The following is a 17,791-nucleotide window of genomic DNA, read 5'->3' as shown; positions in this document are numbered from 1 at the left end:
TTCCCATCCCGGGCAGGCAGGCTGCAGAGCCTGTGCCCTGACCACTGTTCTGCATGGTCTTCTGTTCTGCAGGAGGGATCAGATTAGAGCAGGGACTGCCAGGCTCTCTGCCCCGCTGAGTGCTCTGTATAACTGCTCATGCCCAGGCCCTGTCTCCAGTGATTCAACATCTAGAGTCTGTGGTGGCCCAGGACCCTGCATTGTCACAAGCTCCTGAGGCCATTGCCCTGGTAAGCCAGTTTGGCAACCTGGGGGTCCTCTACTTGGAGAGAGCAGTTAATTGCCCTGGATGCCTGTCGGGCACAACAGCCCCAGCTACCTCTGTTTGGAGCAGAGCTGGGCCCTGTGGGGCTCTGAGGCCCGCAGCTCTGGTCCTCTGCTTACCCACTTGCATTTCCCACCAGCAACACTGACCCCCAGGGACTGAGAGGCATATAGTCTGCTCTACCTCCCCTCACCCATTCCACAAGTGAGGACCCTGTGGCTAAGAGAGGTGCAGGGACCTGTCAAGGTCATTTGATGAATCTGGGGTAGAGCCAAGCCACCTGGCTTCCAGCTGAGAGCTCTGTCTGATGGAGGTCCAGATGGGCCAAATTTCTACTTCCTGTGAACCTTAGAGGCTGGTCTCCAGTGACCAAATCTCCCTCCCTGACAGGGAATGGAGGCCCAAGTCCTAGTGGCTCTCAGCTTAGCAGGGGTGCCCAGGCCAGAGCTGCAATAAGAACAGTGATGCTGCGAGGGAGAGGGTCTTTGGGGGCTGCAAGGAAGTGGAGGTGTCAGCAGTAGCGCTTGCAGGAGGGACAGCTGCCACTGGCGCCCAGGCTCCAGCCAGAATGCTGGCAGCTGTCCTTGCTCCGCCCAGCTACCCCATGGCCTCTGCACCTGTGCCCCAGCCTTGGCATTCCCCAGACAGCCTGGCATTCCAGACATGGTCTTGGAATTCTAGAGATGCCTCTGATGGAGGTCAGAGCTGGCAGGAGCTGCCTGATCCCTAGAAAGACCTGGAAGGAGGGAGGAGAGGTCCCCTTAGCCTTGAGAGCTAGGGAACTGGGGACCTATACAGACACCCAGAGTGACCCAGGAAGGACGACATCCCAGGAGAGAAGGAAGGGCCACAGTGGACAGCACCAACAGCCAGTGCACCATTCAATAGTTTATTTACACACCTACCTTGTACCCAATGAGGCCCAGTCCCTAACCGCATGGAATTTATAATCGACTCGGGAAGACAAGGAGACGAATGCAGTGAGGAAACCAGCACAGGCTAGGAATGGAGACTGTAGAGGCATGGTGGCCCCATGAGAGAGAGTGGTCTGGGAAGACTTCCTGGAGGAGGTGACACTGAGTGAGGCCTGAAGAACCACAGGGAACTGGCCATGGGACACTATGGGGAAAGACTCGGAGAGTCTCAGGAACAGAAAGGCGGTGTTAGTCTCGCACCTGAGTCCCAGCAGCTTCAGGGAGAAGTGGACAGTGCCAGACCCCGTGGGAAGCTCAGTAGACGGGAGTGGTGAGGTGCTCTCAGGGTTGCGGAGCGGAGAAGGGGTTGTGGGGAAGTCAGGAGCCGGCCTGAGGCTGAGGCAGTTTCTCGATGAGGCCTAGTGGTTCTCGGCCCGGTGGGATGCTGGGGTGAGAGGGGTGGGGAGGTGCATGGATTCAGAGCACATTTTGGAACTAGAAGGGACAGAACTTGCTGAAGGATCTAATGTGACGGGTGAGAAAATAGGGAGTCTAGGATGATTAGATTTTTGACCAAACTGCCTGTTTCCTGAGATGAAAGTCTGGGGGAGGCACAGGTTCTGCTTGGGGTATTGGGAAGTGGAGGTTACTTTTGTTTCATGTTTTTTTGTTTTTTTGTTTTTGTTTTTTCTTTTCATTTTGAAATTTCAGACTTGCAAAAATGTTGCAAAAATAGTACAAAGAACTCCTATTTACACTTCACACAACTTCCCTAAATGTTAACATTTTGAATAACCACAGGACAATGATCAAACCCAGAAAATCAACATCGACACAACACTACTAATTCATCTGCAGACCTTATGGAAATGTTGTGAGTTGCCCTACTAAAGTCCCTTTCCTGGACCAGGAGCTGATGAGTGATCACATGAGTATGAGTCTACTCATCCTGCCTCCGCACTCTCCACCGATCTGTGACAGTTTCCCAGTCCTTCCTTGTCCTTCAAGACCTTGACACTTTCGAAGAGTACAGGCTGGTAGTATCTCACTCAGTTTGGGTTTGTCTAGTGTTTCCTCAAGACTTGATTCAGGTGTTGCATTTTTGATGGAATAATCACAGGAAATATGGAGATTTTTTGGTCTGTGCCAAAGTTGAGATGCCTTTGAGATGCTGGTGGGAAGGTCAGAGCCAGGCAGGAGCTAATGGAAAGGACCGAGTGAGTGCTGTGAACTTAGATGTCATCAGAGCAAGAAGCACAGGCTAGGAATTTCCCAGCCCTGGTCACAAATGAATAAGGTCCCCAGGAGAGAGTTCATAGAGAGAGTTGGTATCCCACATGGGCAGTCAGGAGGAGACATGGCCAGTGGGGGTGGGAGACCCTGGGTGAGTGAGGGGCCCTGGAGCTGGAAGGGAAAGATGGAGGCATGGAAGAGAGCTGATGGCCCTGGGGTTGGGGAACTTGGAGATCCTGAGGCCTTAGTCACCTGGACAGAGGGCTTCAGCAGAGCAGTGGGGTGGGAGCCTCCTGCAGAGGCCAAGGAGTGAGCCGAGGTGCAGGAGAGATGGCGTGTGTGGGCAACACCCAGGGAACAGGGTCTGAGCTGAGGGGAGAGTGGAGTCCAGAGAAGGTTGTGAAAGAGGGGCTTAGGCAATGGTTTGTATGCTGCAGCAGGCCTCTGTGTTGCATTTGGAAGGGCCTGTTTCTAGCCCTGGGCCATGGAGCCCAGCTGGGGGGTGGGGTAGGAAGATGGGTTCCACCGAGTGAAGGACTGTGGCAGTGAGGGTACTGAGGTGCAGATGGTGGTGTTCAGAGGAAGGGATGTTCCAAATGGACATGCAGAAGGTTTCATCCTCATTGGTGGTGACATGGAGGGTGGGTGGCTGTGGTGGAGGAGGAGAGGTTATTGGCAGAGAGGAGGACAAGATCCTGAGAGGCTGAGGACACCCAGGGCATGTGGGATGCTGATGGTATCGTGGGAGGGGAAGAGAGTTAAGCCCTCTTTGAAGGAGACAGGAGGACGTCTGGGCCAGCTGCAGAGGGCACCTGGGGGCTGGGGGAGTGCTGCCTCAATCAAGGGCCATGTGTGCCAGGGTCGAGAAGTGAGAACTGTCAGGAAGGGGCAGTAGGGGAAGGGGGTTCCCGCCCACCTCCTGGCTCTCTTTCCATCAGCTGCAGGGGACAGGGACAGGTGGGAGAGTGGGGAGGGGGTAGGAGCTATGAGGGAAGGCTGACTGGGGGACTCACCCTCTGAAAGCAGCTGGTCCCTCTGGTCCACAGCAAGGGGTGGGTCCCATGGCATTGTCCTAATATCTCTATTCCATCAATGAGGTTGGTGGGGAAGGGGCTGGGGCATTCATTTCTTCCAGGCACGGCCACCTCAGAATTCTAGCTGGGAGAAGCTAGGCTGTGACCCACCTGGTGGCACCTGCTACATGAACACGCACATCACACGCATATCAGTCCAGGGCTCCCAAGCTCCCACCAGCACATGGCACTTTGCTCCCTACATACATCGTCTAGTTCTGCCTGTTATTCTGGGTTCTGTCCTCTACTTCAGGGCTGGATAGTGCTTCCTCCATAAAGCCTCCTTTGATTTTCTCCATCAGAAACAATCACTGGAACGTCTCCCACTGCCCCTGCCTCTTTGCGTTGTGGTTGCCTGGTTACTACTTGCCTCCCCACAGGCTGTGGTTTCTGCTCGGTTGGCCCCTTGCTCAGCACAGAGCCTGACACAGCGATTTAGGGCCTCCTGCAGTTCCCTCTGTGTCCACTAGATGACACACAATACCTGTGGCTGGTCCTATTGATCTGAAAATTCGGGACACTCAGGGTCTATTTCTCATCTGCAGCCAGCAAGCAGGGGCCTTTAGAGAAGATCCTTACCTCCCTCCCTAGACTGGTAAACTGATGCCCAGAGAAGGAAAGGACCTGACAGAGGCCACACAAGTTAACAGAGTTCATGCTCCCAGCTCCTGCCACAGGCTCTTTCTGCAATGTGGAGTAGGCTGCCCCCCATGCCCTACCCTGGTAGACCCAGGCCTCCCTGTGGCCCCAGCTGGGGGCCTGGCCAAGCTGAGACCCCCAGAGTGGGCTGGCAGGCTGAGGAGTGGTTGGGCCTCCTGCCCACAGCTGGTGGCCACATGCTGGCTGAAGGGCTGTCCAGTTCAATCTCCCGCTAAATATTGGCCCTCAGCCTGGGCTGTGTGCCAAAAAATCTCCCCAGAGAAATGGAAGCAGAGGGGCTTCACCCCACCGAGGTCCCAGGATATAACCACCAACATAGCAGCCCCTGCACAAGAACCCCTCACCAGTTTATAAAGCTCTGTTACACCCAAGGTGGCTGGTCGCTGGCCCTGGGAGGAAGGGACAGACCTAGAGAAGGAAGGGCCTTGGCCAAGGTTCTCCAACAGAGCCAGAGGCAGGAGTGGGCTGAGTCCAGTTACTGGCCTCTCTGAGCAACCCCTTGCCCACTTCCAGATAAGCACCCCCCTGGGAGAAGGCCCATATGTATTGGGGAGAGATGGGAACAGGGACAGAGTTGTAGGTCCCTGGGTTCATCTCATGCTGACTCAAGGGGCCAACTGTTTCCCTTCTAGGGATGACATGGGAGGGTAGGTGGGGTCCCAGTACCTTCCAGGAGCCCCAGAAGCAAAGGAGGGTCCCAGGAAGGGGCAGGGCTGAGCTGGACCTGTTCTCAGCCTGCTGTCTGTCCTGAGCCAGGCCCTTCCCTCTCTGAGTACCTGCCCCAAGTTTCCTGACCACCATCTGAGGGCTCAGTCCAGTCCATCTGGGAGGCTCAATTTTCAGAAGTTTCTAGAATCCTGGGAGTTCTAACTTTGGTTGAAATCTTCTTAGTGCCCAGGGCCTCACATTCTGAGTGTAGGGATCTGGGGCAGGGTGAGATGGGAGCTGTGGGGGACAAGGGGAAGGAGTTGCTTTGGGATGGGGGCATGGGGAAGTCCTTTCACTCACCCCAGCTTCAGCCCCTTAGCCTCGTCTCCCACTTGACCCTCTTCTATGTCTCTCCTGCCCCCTCAATCAGAGTTCAGGACATGCGGAGTGAACTCTGGAGGGATCATAGGTGTGTAGGGCATGGGGTCTCTGGGAAGAACTCACTACTGACCCACACTTTGGGCCCTGGGTCTCTGGAAGGACTGGAGGCCTGAGTGAGACAGGGCAGTGGGGTTTCCATAGCATGGAGTGGATACTGTCCCCTACCCCAAAGCCAGCCCAGTGAGCTGAGATGGGGGCTGGTAGATGTGGGGAAGGGCTGTGGGGTGAGAGAGGTTGGACAAGAGTGCCAATCTCAGATCTGTGAAGTGTGGCCAGACCTCAAGCCTCTGCCCAGGACATGGAGCACTTTGGGCTGAGAATGACCATCCCAATCCCCCAGGAGCTTGAGTCCTGCCAGGGGAGCTGGAAAGCCTGGCTGAGGCTTCAGGGTCTGGAGTACCCTGGTATTGGAGACTTGGGCACAGGGCCGGGGGGGGTTCTCTGCCAGGAACACTGGAGGGGCAGGGATCAAAGCAGAGCCCGGCCAGACCTCTCTCCAGCCCATCAACCTCTGATTTCTGATCCCTGATCTTCTTTCCAGGCTGTCTTCCTACTTATCACTTTGCTGGAGCCTGGGGACCTGCATTTGTGAACATCTCCCTGTGCAAACTGTCTATACCCCAGCTGGGAAAGAGTCTCCTGGGAGGACTGGCCAATCTGACACAAAGGCATCAGCCGAGCCGGCTGCCAGCGGAGAGAGAAGCTGCAGGTAGATGGCAGGGTTCCTACTTCCCTCCTCCTCCCTGCCTTCCTGCCCAGGACTGGGCGGAGCCACTGCCTTATAAGTGGTTGGCTGGTGGCAACAGAGCAAACTACAACCAGCAGTACTGAGCGCGGCTCCACCTCTGCAGACAGCAGCAGTGGCCTTGGCTCCCCAGCATGGCCCCCTTGGCCTGGGCCATCTGCTGCCTTCTGGGGGGCTCCCTGCTCTGTGGGGGCATCCACAGGCCCGGCCCCAGCGTGCCCCGCTTGCAGCTCTCCTACCGAGGTACTGGCCATTGCGCGCCCTGTTTGTGTGCATATGTGTGGGTGCCCCGGGCTCTGTGACACACCCCCGCCAGCCCTGGGCAGTCTGTTCTGCCAGCTGGAGGGGATGGGGCCACCCCCTGCACAGCCCTTGGGGAGGGCTTCATGGTCACACCTGCAACTGACAGCGCTGGGGATGCATGAGGGCAGGGGAGGGGGCAGGTCCTGGGAGACAGGACAGGTGGAAGTGGGAGAGATAGAGACACACAGGGGAAAACCTGAGGGGGGCTGCTGAGAAAGGGGGAGAGACAGGTGGAGACCCTGAGAGACCTCAATAGAGATGGGACAGAGAGAGAGGAAGAGGAGGACAGAGGGACGTCAGGGGAGAGGGTACAGAGAGGGCAGGTCTGTAGGGTCTGTCTGGGCTCAGCTGGGGCTCTTTGCCCAGGGAGGTCAGTGGGGTCTTGGGGCTAGATCCTGTCCCTGTGGTCCCCAAGCCACAGGGAGGGGAGGAATCTCCCCCACTCCAGTATCCCACTTGCCAACATTGGCTTTTTTGTGCTCCCTTAATCCTGGAGGCTCCTCACAGCCCAGGGAGGGTCTCAGCCTCCTCTTTGCCCACCTGGCCCAGGAGGCTCCTCTGTTCTAGCTTCGATGTGCCCTGCTGCAGCCTCCTCTGACGGTCCATGGCAAACGTCCCTGAGACATAGGCTCCTGGCAGATTCTTCTTCTCGGGCATCCAGAGGGGTGATCACCCTCTCCTAGGAACCACAGTCTGAGAGGGGAGACATGGGCCTACTCTGCAGAGCCTGAGGAGAGGGGCACTACTCCACCTGCAGAGTCTGAGGGAGAATGTGGTCCTGCCCTGGGAGCTATAGATTTGGGAGGTCAGGCTACCAGAAAAGCACAAAATAGGGAAGGCTTCTCCAAGGTACTGTTAGCCAGAGAGGGCTTCCTGGAAGAGGCTGTTGATGAGTTCTGGGATGGTGTGGGTGCTAGGTCAAGGTGCTACTGTCAGGAAGACATAGGATGCTCTGGGCCTTCCTAAGGGTGGTCAGTGCCCCTCCTCACCACATCCTACCACCTGCCGTGTTGTCCGCCCATCATTTCCACCACCCCAGCCAAACCCAAGGATTGATATCAGGATCCTCACGTCCTGGGATTAATGTTCCCAGACAGCCCCCCTCCTATCTCTGCAGCTGTGATAGGCAGTGTCACTGGGGGAAAAAACCATTTTCAGTCACAACCCTGGACTGGAGGCTGGAACTCTGACTGGCCATACCTAGCCTCTCCTGTACCTAGGCCATTGCCAGGTGTTCTGCTGGCAACACTCTCTCCAGCCTGTCTGCTTCTGCAACTGAGTCAGCCCTACACACTGCCCAGATCACCCACCCTTCCTCCAGTCTCCCCCGGCACTTGCCCAGTTTGCTGCCATAATTTCTGCCAATGGGTCCATCTTCCCTGGAGAATAGGTAGGGAACAGATGGGACAGTGGGAAGATGTTAGCTGAAAGATCATGGGGCTAAAGAATAGAGGAGGAGAGACAGGCCCCAGGTAGGCTGGGCTGGGTGGGGGGCTCAGAGCTCCTGTCCCACCCACCCCCAGGAGCCATGTCCTGAGAGCCTTCCAGAAGCCCTGTGGATGGAAACATTTTCCAGATGTGAGTGTGGCGGGGAGGGGTAAATGCACAGCTGGGACCCTCCATCTCCACTCTTTGGCTGGGGAAGTAGGTGGGGCAGTAGGCCCAACCCGCCTCTCTTCTCCCTCCTAGACCTCCTGTCTTCCAACCGCTCTGCCATCTTTCTGGGCCCCCGGGGCTCCCTGGACCTCCGGGCTATGTACCTGGATGAGTACCGAGACCGCCTCTTTTTGGGGGGCCGTGATGCTCTCTACTCTCTGCGGCTGGACCAGGGATGGCCAGACTCCCGGGAGGTGAGCTAGACTGACAGGGAGAGGGTCTGTCTGAGAGCTGGGCACCTCTGCGTGGGAAAACAGGCTATGAGGTCAGGGGAGTACCTGAGGTCAGGTAGGCTGTGTTTCAGGTCCTGTGGCCACCGCAGCCAGGACAGAAGGAGGAATGTGTTCGCAAGGGAAGAGATCTTTTGGTGAGTTTTGTTGGGAGGGACTGTCCCCCAAGCCAACCGACCCCAGACCCTGACCCCCAGGATAGCCTGCAGCTGCTCCCCCAGGTGGGCCTGCTGGGGGGCATTTGAAACAGATCTTGATGGCTTTTCTCCAAAAGTCTGTAAAGGATGCCACTCTCATCTCCTTCCCTGGAGTCGATTCGCCACACAGGGCTGAGCCTGGGGGGCTAAGGAAGGGTAAGCAACCCCTGTCACTCCTCAGCCCAACCCTCCTTCTCCCCACTAGACGGAGTGTGCCAACTTCGTGCGGTTGCTGCAGCCCTACAACCGGACCCACCTGCTGGCCTGTGGCACTGGGGCCTTCCAGCCCACCTGCACCCTCATCACGGTTGGGCACCGTGGGGAGGTGAGCCTGGGCGGGGCCGTGAGGGACGGGGAAGCCATGACATTTCCTCCCTGCTGCCTGAATGCTTCCCATTGAGCCTGGGCAGGGACAGAGTGGGCAGGAGCTTGAAAGGCGCCTTTGTGCTGGGGAGTGACCACAGTAGAGAGGCCTGAATGTGGGTGCCTTCCATTCACCCCCCACTCTTCTGCTGCACGCAAGGGCCACAGCCCTCCTGGGTGTGGGGGTTGGTGCTTCCTTCCCAGGTGACACCCTGTCCCTCCTTCCCTCCCGCAGCATGTGCTCCACCTGGAGCCTTCCAGTATGGAAAGTGGGCGGGGGCGGTGCCCACACGAGCCCAGCCGTCCCTTTGCCAGCACCTCTGTAGGTGGGTGATGCCCAGGCCAGGGGAGGACAGGGAAGGTGGGAGCTGGCCTATGTCACTAGGAAGGGATGAGGCCCGGCTATTGGGCCTGGCCCTCCTCCCCTGACTCTGCAACCCCACCAGGCGGGGCGCTGTACACGGGCCTCACTGCTGACTTCCTGGGGCGTGAGCCCATGATCTTCCGAAGTGGGGGTTCCCGGCCAGCCCTGCGTTCTGACTCTGACCAGAGCCTCTTGAACGGTGAGGCCCGCTGAGGGCAAGGCTGGCTGGGGTCTGCCCTGGAACTGGAAGGAGAGGAGACGCTGGAGTGGGGAGGAGAGGCCATTCTACTCCCTGGGACACCAGCCTCCAGTGGGGGTCCCTGTGCCTCTTCCCCTACCCCCTGGGCTCAGCCCTGTCCTCCCCTTAGAGGCCCCTCCCTGCTGATGTCACCCTCCCAGACCCCCGGTTTGTGATGGCCACCCGGATCCCTGACAACTCTGACCAGGACAATGACAAGGTGTACTTCTTCTTCTCGGAGACCATCCCCTCACCTGATGGCAGCCCTGGCCGTGTCACTGTCAGCCGCGTGGGCCGTGTCTGTGTGGTGAGAGCTGTGAAGGGGTGATAAGGTCCAAGTCCTGACTGCACCTCCCCTTCCCAGACCCGTTCCCCCCACAGCAGTCGGGAAACTGAGGCAAGGATGCAAAGCCGACATCCACACCTCTCTCCCAGTGGGTGAGGGGAAGGGGCAGGAGCTGGGGCCCATCCTCATGGGGCCCAAGGCTGACTCTGGCCGCACCCCCAGAATGACGCTGGTGGCCAGCGTGTGCTGGTGAGCAAGTGGAGCTCCTTCCTCAAGGCCAGGCTGGTCTGCTCCGTGCCTGGCCCTGGTGGTGCCGAGACCCACTTTGACCAGCTGGGTAAGGGCGTGGCTGGGCAGGAGTGGGTGCTGGGGAGGGGAGGGCTCAGAGCTGGTGAGTGGGGCATTGGTGGTCACCATGATGCCTGTGCCTCTTCTGTGTCCAGAGGACGTGTTCCTACTGTGGCCCAAGGCCGGGAAAAGCCTCGAGGTGTACGCACTGTTCAGTGCTGTCAGGTGGGCACACCCAGCCTCCCTGCACCCCACCACCCCAGACCAATCTCCGCACCCCCAGCCCCTCTTCTGAGCCTCTGCTTCCCAACCCAGCCTTGTGATGGGTCCCTGCCTTTGACCTGGATTTGGTGACTCCGTGACTGTATTCTGTCTCCCTCCCTTTGTCTGTGCCACAGTGTCCTTGTTTTTTGGAGTCTCTCCTTGCTGCAGGGACTGTCACCCTCTATCCTTCCTGCCACCCTGGCCTGACTGTCCCTGTCTGTCTTCGGCAGTACCGTGTTCCAGGGTTTTGCTGTCTGTGTGTACCACATGGCGGACATCTGGAAGGTCTTCAATGGGCCCTTTGCCCACAGAGATGGTCCTCAGCACCAGTGGGGACCCTATGGAGGCAAGGTGCCCTTTCCCCGCCCTGGCGTGGTGAGTATCTGCCTGGGCCAGGCCAGGGAAACATGCAGCCCCACATAAGCCTCTGAGCTGGGGCTTCAGGGGGCCTGAGCAGGGTGGGCTGTGGTGGGAGAAGAGAGCCCTGACTGCTTAAGGAGCCTCTACAGTGAGAGCAGTCCCCCTGGTGGGGCTGGTGGAGGAGTGTGCCATCCCAGGATACTTCAGGCATTCCCTTTGGGGTTGTGCAGTGCCCCAGCAAGATGACCGCGCAGCCAGGACGTCCCTTTGGCAGCACCAAGGACTACCCGGATGAGGTGCTACAGTTTGTCCGAGCCCACCCACTCATGTTCCGGCCTGTGCGGCCTCAGCGTGGCCGCCCTATCCTTGTCAAGACACACCTTGCCCAGCAACTGCTCCAGATTGTGGTAGACCGTGTGGAGGCAGAGGATGGGACCTACGACGTCATCTTCCTGGGGACTGGTAGGAGAGCTGAACTGGGATGGCCAGGCCTGGGAGGTGTGTGGGGCCTGGTTGCCCCTCCTCTCCCCCTGACCCCCCCCCCCCGCCCCAGACTCAGGCTCTGTGCTCAAAGTCATTGCCCTCCAGGCCGGAGACTCGGCTGAGCCCGAGGAGGTGGTCCTAGAGGAGCTCCAGGTGTTTAAGGTGAGCAGGGGGGCTGATGGGAGGGTCTGGGTCTGGCTACAGGAAAGCAGGAGTGAGTCCAGGAGGGAGCCGGCCTGTCTTTACTGACCTTGCAGACTGGGGGCTGAAAGTGTGACCCACACTGCTGCAGAGGCCTTGCTAAGTTGTGAACTGAAAGTGCCCCGGGGTGCCCGGGGAGGGATGGCCAAGGTGAGTGCCCCTGGACAGAGCTCTGCTGAGCTCAAGTCATAGTGAAGAGGTAGCTGAGACCCTAATCCCGGAAGGGTTCTGTTAGCCCCTCTGTAGACTTAGGCAGGGGGTCATCTCTATTAAGGGACTGTTGTGGCTCCTGGACCTGAGATGGGTGATTTGAGATATCGGCCTCTTTGCTGGGGAACAGTGCTGTGTGTTTGTGTTGGGAGGCACTGGAGCTCTGTGCTTTTAGCCAACCTCCTACTTAGAGGCCAGCCAGGCTAAGGGGAAATTTCTTGTGGCCTGATATCTGGGAAAGACCATGCAGCCTTAGTTGCCAGGGGTGCACTGACCCAGGTTGGGAGCTGGGTGGTTCCCACCTCAGTAGCTGGAGGAGGCTGAAATCAGGAATGCAAGGGAGGGTTCCATCCCACCCCACCTCACACTGAGACCCTGCTCCTTCCCCAGATGCCAGCACCCATCACTGAGATGGAGATCTCTGTCAAAAGGGTAAGAGCAACTGCCACCCCTCCCCACGCATCCTTCCTGTGCCCCTTTGTCTGCAGCCTCCTGAGCACAGCTGTGGCCTGCTGGAATGCCATGCAGCAGCAGGCCTGATCAGGCCCTGCAACAAGGGTCCAGAGTCCAGCTGGGAGCAGAGATTCACATTCAGGAAGCCAGTGAGCATTGGGAGGTGCCGAGCAAGCCAGGATGTGTTCAGCTAAGGGGAGATACACAAAGGCCTGTTCCTAAGGAGGCAAAAATGTACTTGAAAAGAAAATCCGGATTTTAGATAACACAAGGGAGACACTTTTTAAAGGACTGCTGTGTGCCCTTTTGCAAATGGAAAATACCATCTCCCCAAGTTTATTTGCTTCAGTTTATCTTTGGGTAAATCCTGACATTTGTTCTGGGATTGCTTAAAGTAAGGTGCACCTCTAAGATCAGAGGCAAGCCAGGATAAAGGCCACTGGGGCAGAGGGCAAAGGCTGGCAGCAGGGAGAACCTGGAGAAGAACTTTGGAGAAAAGACCCCAGTTCTGCCCTGTCCCTTCTGTGTCCTAGTACAGGATCTGGCATTATAGCAGATGGATGATAAAACTTACTTTTGCAAATGAATCCAAGAGGTTCTGGAAGACTTTCTGCAAGTGGCAGGGGTCTCGGTAAACCCAAGAGGGCTGAGAGCCTGGCTACTTCTGGGCAAAGGCCAGGCTTACCTCAGGCTCTACCTGTGTCCTTCCCCAGCAAATGCTGTATGTGGGCTCTCAGCTGGGTGTGGCTCAGCTGCGGCTGCACCAGTGTGAAACTTATGGCAGTGCTTGTGCGGAGTGCTGCCTGGCCCGGGACCCATACTGCGCCTGGGATGGTGCCTCCTGTACCCGCTACCGCCCCAACCCCAGCAAGCGCCGGTTCCGCCGTCAGGACATCCTTCATGGCAACCCTGCCCTGCAGTGCCTGGACCAGAGCCAGGAAGGTGAGTGGCAGCAGGTTTGGGTCCACTGGCCGAGCTTTATCAGGACCCTTACTCATCCCTGTAGCCTGAGCTCAACCCCTATGAAGTGTGGCTTCACACTGCTCTTGTTGTAGCAAACAGTCCTGTTTCTCTATCTGTACAGCTAATGTCAGTACATGGGTGCAGGGTCTGGACACAGTGATTGGCTATGGGATCGATGGACACCTAGGTCCTGGGCTGTGGGAGTTAGTTGGTGGCTCTCAGAGCCTGGGTCCCATAGTTCCCAAGCTGAGCCAAACTTCACCTCTCTCCAGAGGAGGCTGCAGGACCTGTGGCAGCTACTACAGTCTATGGCATGGAGCATAACAGCACCTTCCTGGAGTGCCTGCCCAAATCTCCCCAGGCTGCTGTGCGCTGGTTCTTGCAGAGGCCAGGGGATGAGAGGCCTGACGGGGTGAGTGAGGACCCTGCCTCCAGTCTGCATGTGTCCTGAGGTCACCTTTCTCCCTGAACCTCAAGCCTTGAGCCCAAGGAAGGGACTCTGGAGGGAATCTGCCAAGATCAACCTAAGAAAATTGTATATTAGGCCCCTGGGGTACCTAGAAGGAGGTGCCCCTATTTCTGCCATCTGGGAATGCCCAGGGCAGATGTGGCCGAAATTCCCCACTCTGAGAGGAGGGTAGCAGAGATGGAGGAGAAGGAGGGAGTCTGGGCTGGTCAGGAGGTCCCCCATGCTTACACACATGGCTCATTTTTGAAGGAGTCTCTTTATCGTGGGTGCTTGGACCTCCTCTGCCCCAGGCCTGGGTCCCTGACGACTGGCCTGTGCCCCCCTTTTGCCTGGTCCCACACCTCCTCCTTGGAGTCCAGCTGTCTGCCCAGGCCTTCTCCTCTCCCCTCCAGAAAGGTCTGTCAACCCCAGAGAAGGCTTTAGTCTGGAGCCTGAGGAGGGGCATGGGTGGGCAGGGTGAGGAACCTGCTCTCTTACAGGGAAGGAGAGGGGTAGCAGTGAGGTCATTACAAGAGGGGCTCACCCTCCAGCTTGGGAATGGGGGTGGGGGAGGAAGGCAGCCTGGGGCCAGCTGTTGGGCTGGGCACTGAGAAGACTCCCGAGGTCAGGGGGAAGCAACAAGATGTAGTTACACTACACTAACCGCCCAAGCAGTCCGTCCTCAACATATAGATGCACAGACGAAAGCCCAGACAGGGTTCAGGCCAGGAATGGGCTGGGATCAGAGCAGAACTCCCGCCTCCCATGCTATGATGGGTACTTGGCCCACTCAGGGCTGGGGCTGTTGGCCTTGCACTGTGGGGGCAGTGAACAGTGCAGACTAAGGCAGGAAGGTCGAGTGTGCCTCTGTGTGTGTGTAAGGAGGGAAGTTCTATAAAGCCCAGTCCTGGGGCTAGACCCCTAGCAGCCCCTCTCTTGAGTAAATAGACGCCCTCTTTGCCAGGGCCCTCTGAGGCCAAGATTGGTGGCCCAGAGCTTCAGCTAGGGGAGAAACCAGTCAGTCGAATCTTTGAAAAGCCCCCTTTGCAGGCCCTGTTCTGGGCCATGGGAAGGAAAGGCCCTGCCTGCAATTAGCTCACAGTCTAGAGGAGGCCAAGCCTGCGAAGCTGCCCCCCCCCCCCCGGGGAATGGGCAGAGGAAGTACCCAAGCACTGGACTCCAAGGATGGAAAATTTGGAAAAGCAGCAGGTGGAGAAGCTGATGGTACATGTTCTGCCCCACAGCCCCCTCATGCCCCCTCATGCCCTCCCACCCGCCTGGCAGGTGAAGACAGATGAGCGAGTCCTGCAAACGGAGCAGGGACTGCTGTTCCGCAGGCTCAGCCACCTCGATGCGGGCACCTACACCTGCACAACGCTGGAGCACGGTTTCTCCCAGACTGTGGTCCGCCTGGCTCTGGAGGTGATTGTGGCCTCGCAGCTGGATAGCCTGTTCCCTCTGGAGCCAAGGCAAGAAGAGCCCCCAGTCCGGGGAGGCCTGGCCTCTGCCCCACCCAAGGCCTGGTACAAGGACATCCTGCAGCTCATTGGCTTCGCCAACCTGCCCCGGGTAGATGAATACTGTGAGCGCGTGTGGTGCAGGGGCATTGGGGAGCACTCAGGCTCCTGGAGCCGGGGCAAGCAGGCTAAGGGCAAGGGCTGGGTGGGGATGGAACTTGGCAAGAAGGTGAAGAGCCGGGTGCAGGCTGAGCGCAATCGGACACCCCGGGAGGTGGAGACCACATAGAAGAGGGCAGGGAAGGGGTGGTCAGGATGGGCCGGGGGCCCAGCAGCAGCCCTCAGCATCTCCCACCCATCCAGCTAGGGCAGAGGAGGCCAGGATGTCTGGCTGCCTCTTAGAGATGGGAGTCTCTTTCCCCTACACCTCTATCAGGCCACCTATAGGAAAGACTGTGGACCTGATGGAGGAGCAAGTGCCTGAGGCCTATTCCCTCCCTGCCCCTCTCTGTGCTCTCAGTACCAGACTGGGGCCAACACCCTGTGGTCATGGCAGCCCCAAAGGGCCTGCCGTTTGTTCTCAGAGATGGCCTGGCTTCTGGAGCACATTTCCGGTTGTGCCCGGAGGCAAGAACATTGGGTGGTTCTTTCCCAGCCTGCAGAACAATGGCCATTCTGAGTGACTCTCAGAATGGGTATGTGGGTGGGTCTAAGAAGGTGTCTGGGCAGGAGGCTCTCAGGCACCCTGTAAGGAGGGTGGAAGTGGCCTCTAAGCTAGCACCTTAAGAAGAGGTACCTTGACCAAGTTGGGGAGGGAAAGTGGAGGTATGGAGCAGGTGGAGCAGCAAGAAACCACCCCCTTTGTGCCCTGATACCTTGGTGGTCCCCTCCCGTGGCCCACTGCCTCTTCTCCATCTCACCATCCCAGAAGCATAGACTGCTGGAGCCTCCTGGGACCTGAGGGAGGTTGGGCCTCAGGCCCTACTTCACAGACCAGGGAGGGGGCTCTCATAGCCTGACATCCTTTTCAAAGGACCTGAGCTGCCAGGCCAGGTTTTCTGGGATGCCCACCCCTCTAAATAGGATTCCCCCACCCACCACCATGGTCTCCATGCTGATGAGCAGGGAGAAGGGTGGATTCTACGGGAATGTCATCCCTAAATCCTGTGGACTAAAGACGGAGAAGGGAGCTGAGGAAGTATGGGGGTGGGAGGAGTGAACTGTCTTTCCCAGGGCACTGCAAGCACACCCCCAGCCCTGGGAGGGTGGGAATGTGGCGGCTCAGCAGGCCTCCACAGTGGGTTCTCAGGATCAGGGCCAGGGCTTTTTCCAGGGCCGCAGAGGATTGAGAGGCTGCCGAGGAGGAGAGAGGGTAGGAGACCCTTAGGACGGGCTATGGGACCCAGGAGCAGGCATGCTCAAGGACTCAAGATGGCATCAATTAGTTCTGGAGCCACCAGGAAGGCCAGATGTTTCCAACCCTGGAATCTCTATTTTCTGCTAAATAAGCATTGGGCATGAATATTTTATGTAGGAAGACCCTTTTTCTTTTAAGAGAAAAAATGTAGACAAAAAAAACCAAGAACTATAAATCCTGCTGGTTCTTGGGGGTGAGGCTCGATGGCAGGGACACATTCTGCCTGGGCGTGTGGGGGAGGTATTTTTTGCCATCAGCAGTTTCTCAGGCTGGGGAGCACAAAGGGGGAGGAGGAGGACTAAATGAGAAGCTGTTCCCAGCCTGCATGTGAACAAATTAGTGACACACAAAACCAACAGAAGGAAGACAAGAGAATCAGGTTTGCAATTCCCTCCATGAAAAAAAAATAAGACAAAGAAAGGAGGGAAAAAAAGATAAAAAGCAAGACAGGGTTTCCTGCCCCACTGAAACTCAAACCCAGACTGCCTTGAATTTTATCTTCCCTGACCCCTGACACCCCCAGAGAACTGGGATCTGAAAGAGCACCCCTTCTCCCCTCTGACTGTACAATAAGTGAACCAGAAGCACTGAGGTTAATCTAACACCACCTTGAGGATCCTTCCTGCCTGGGGGTGCTATCTGCTCGGAGGTCAGCAGGTAAAGCAGAGAAGAAGAGGAGGAACAGGGTGGCTGGAGATAAGGGAGAGGGAGACTGAGGCGCTGAAGAGGAGGAGAGAATGCAGAGCTCCAGGAAAGGGCGTCAGAACTGCAGCCAGCTCTGCCCTCTATCCCAGGAAGCCAGAAAGAAACCACCGGGCCCTCAGTTCCTTTAGGCTGGGCCCGGGCTTGGCAGGCTCCAGGCAGGGTCCTCTGGGAGGTTACTATGGGAAATGAAGGGAGAAGAGCACAAGATCCTGAACAACAAACCCCTGCACTTGGAAAAGAATGGACAGCTTCTACCAGCCACCTCCCCCACCCCCATGGTACTGTGTGTGTGTGTTATTAACTCCTGGAAATGCCTTCTATGTGTAAGTTTTATTTTTGTATTTGTACTTTGAGATGGGCCTTGTGGTTTCTCTGTCTTCACATCACACTTCTCATAATTACCATTGTTATTTTTATTGTCATGACTGCTCCTGAACCCTGGAGAGGAAAGCAAAACTTACAAGGAAAGGGATGAAGTTAATATTTACATAACATCATTATATCATTATTGTACCAGTGTATTTCTGTACTAAATTAACTGATGGTGTCTACAAGAGCCGGAAATGAAGAACCCTCCCCATCCGTTGCATGAGGGAGAAGGTCATCCTGGGTGGTATTTTCTGGAAGGGAGATGGGTATCAGAGGAAGGAAGGAGTCAGAGGGCTTCGTCTATGAAGCTGAGATTGCTCATTAAATGAGAAAAATCCTGCCCTGCATGGTTGTGAGGCTGACCTTCTTAGAACTTTAGGAGGATCTTGAGCCAGAAAAAAAAGTGCTGGCAAAGGGCATCTGGGCACATAGGCAGCTCTGTTCCTTTTTCGCAATAACAACACAACATTTGTAACAGCAGGCCTGGTTCCTGCCTTATTCCCAAACCACATACCAACGTATATTAAGGCCACTGTGCTCATGCCTGGGGGGCTGGG

General features: G+C 57.0%; 1 protein-coding gene across 5 annotated transcripts; it reads left to right on the top strand.

Annotated features, from left to right (window-relative positions):
* The first annotated feature begins 28 nt into the window (after positions 1 to 28).
* Positions 29 to 17,581, top strand: SEMA3G (semaphorin 3G). Of its 5 annotated transcripts, none has more exons than XM_063115131.1 (18): positions 29 to 230; positions 5,776 to 5,943; positions 7,806 to 7,860; positions 7,972 to 8,132; positions 8,243 to 8,305; positions 8,571 to 8,690; positions 8,964 to 9,054; positions 9,175 to 9,291; positions 9,492 to 9,637; positions 9,839 to 9,953; positions 10,060 to 10,129; positions 10,399 to 10,543; positions 10,759 to 10,990; positions 11,082 to 11,173; positions 11,813 to 11,854; positions 12,589 to 12,817; positions 13,111 to 13,250; positions 14,571 to 17,581. In XM_063115131.1, the coding sequence occupies exons 3-18, from the start codon at positions 7,842 to 7,844 to the stop codon at positions 15,030 to 15,032; spliced, it is 2,244 nt and encodes a 747-aa protein (XP_062971201.1). In that variant the 5' UTR covers positions 29 to 230; positions 5,776 to 5,943; positions 7,806 to 7,841; the 3' UTR covers positions 15,033 to 17,581. The 5 variants fall into 5 exon arrangements, with proteins under 5 accessions (XP_062971201.1, XP_062971200.1, XP_062971204.1 ...); XM_063115130.1 differs by lacking the exon at positions 7,806 to 7,860 and adding an exon at positions 6,086 to 6,222; XM_063115134.1 differs by lacking the exon at positions 7,806 to 7,860 and adding an exon at positions 6,086 to 6,222 and having other exon boundaries at positions 14,531 to 14,681.
* The last annotated feature ends 210 nt before the right edge of the window (positions 17,582 to 17,791 follow it).

This window comes from Cynocephalus volans, chromosome 11, assembly GCF_027409185.1.
Source record: "Cynocephalus volans isolate mCynVol1 chromosome 11, mCynVol1.pri, whole genome shotgun sequence".
NCBI lineage: Eukaryota > Metazoa > Chordata > Mammalia > Dermoptera > Cynocephalidae > Cynocephalus > Cynocephalus volans.
Note: the sequence above shows the minus strand (reverse complement) of the source record. Positions and strands in the feature narration are given on the sequence as shown.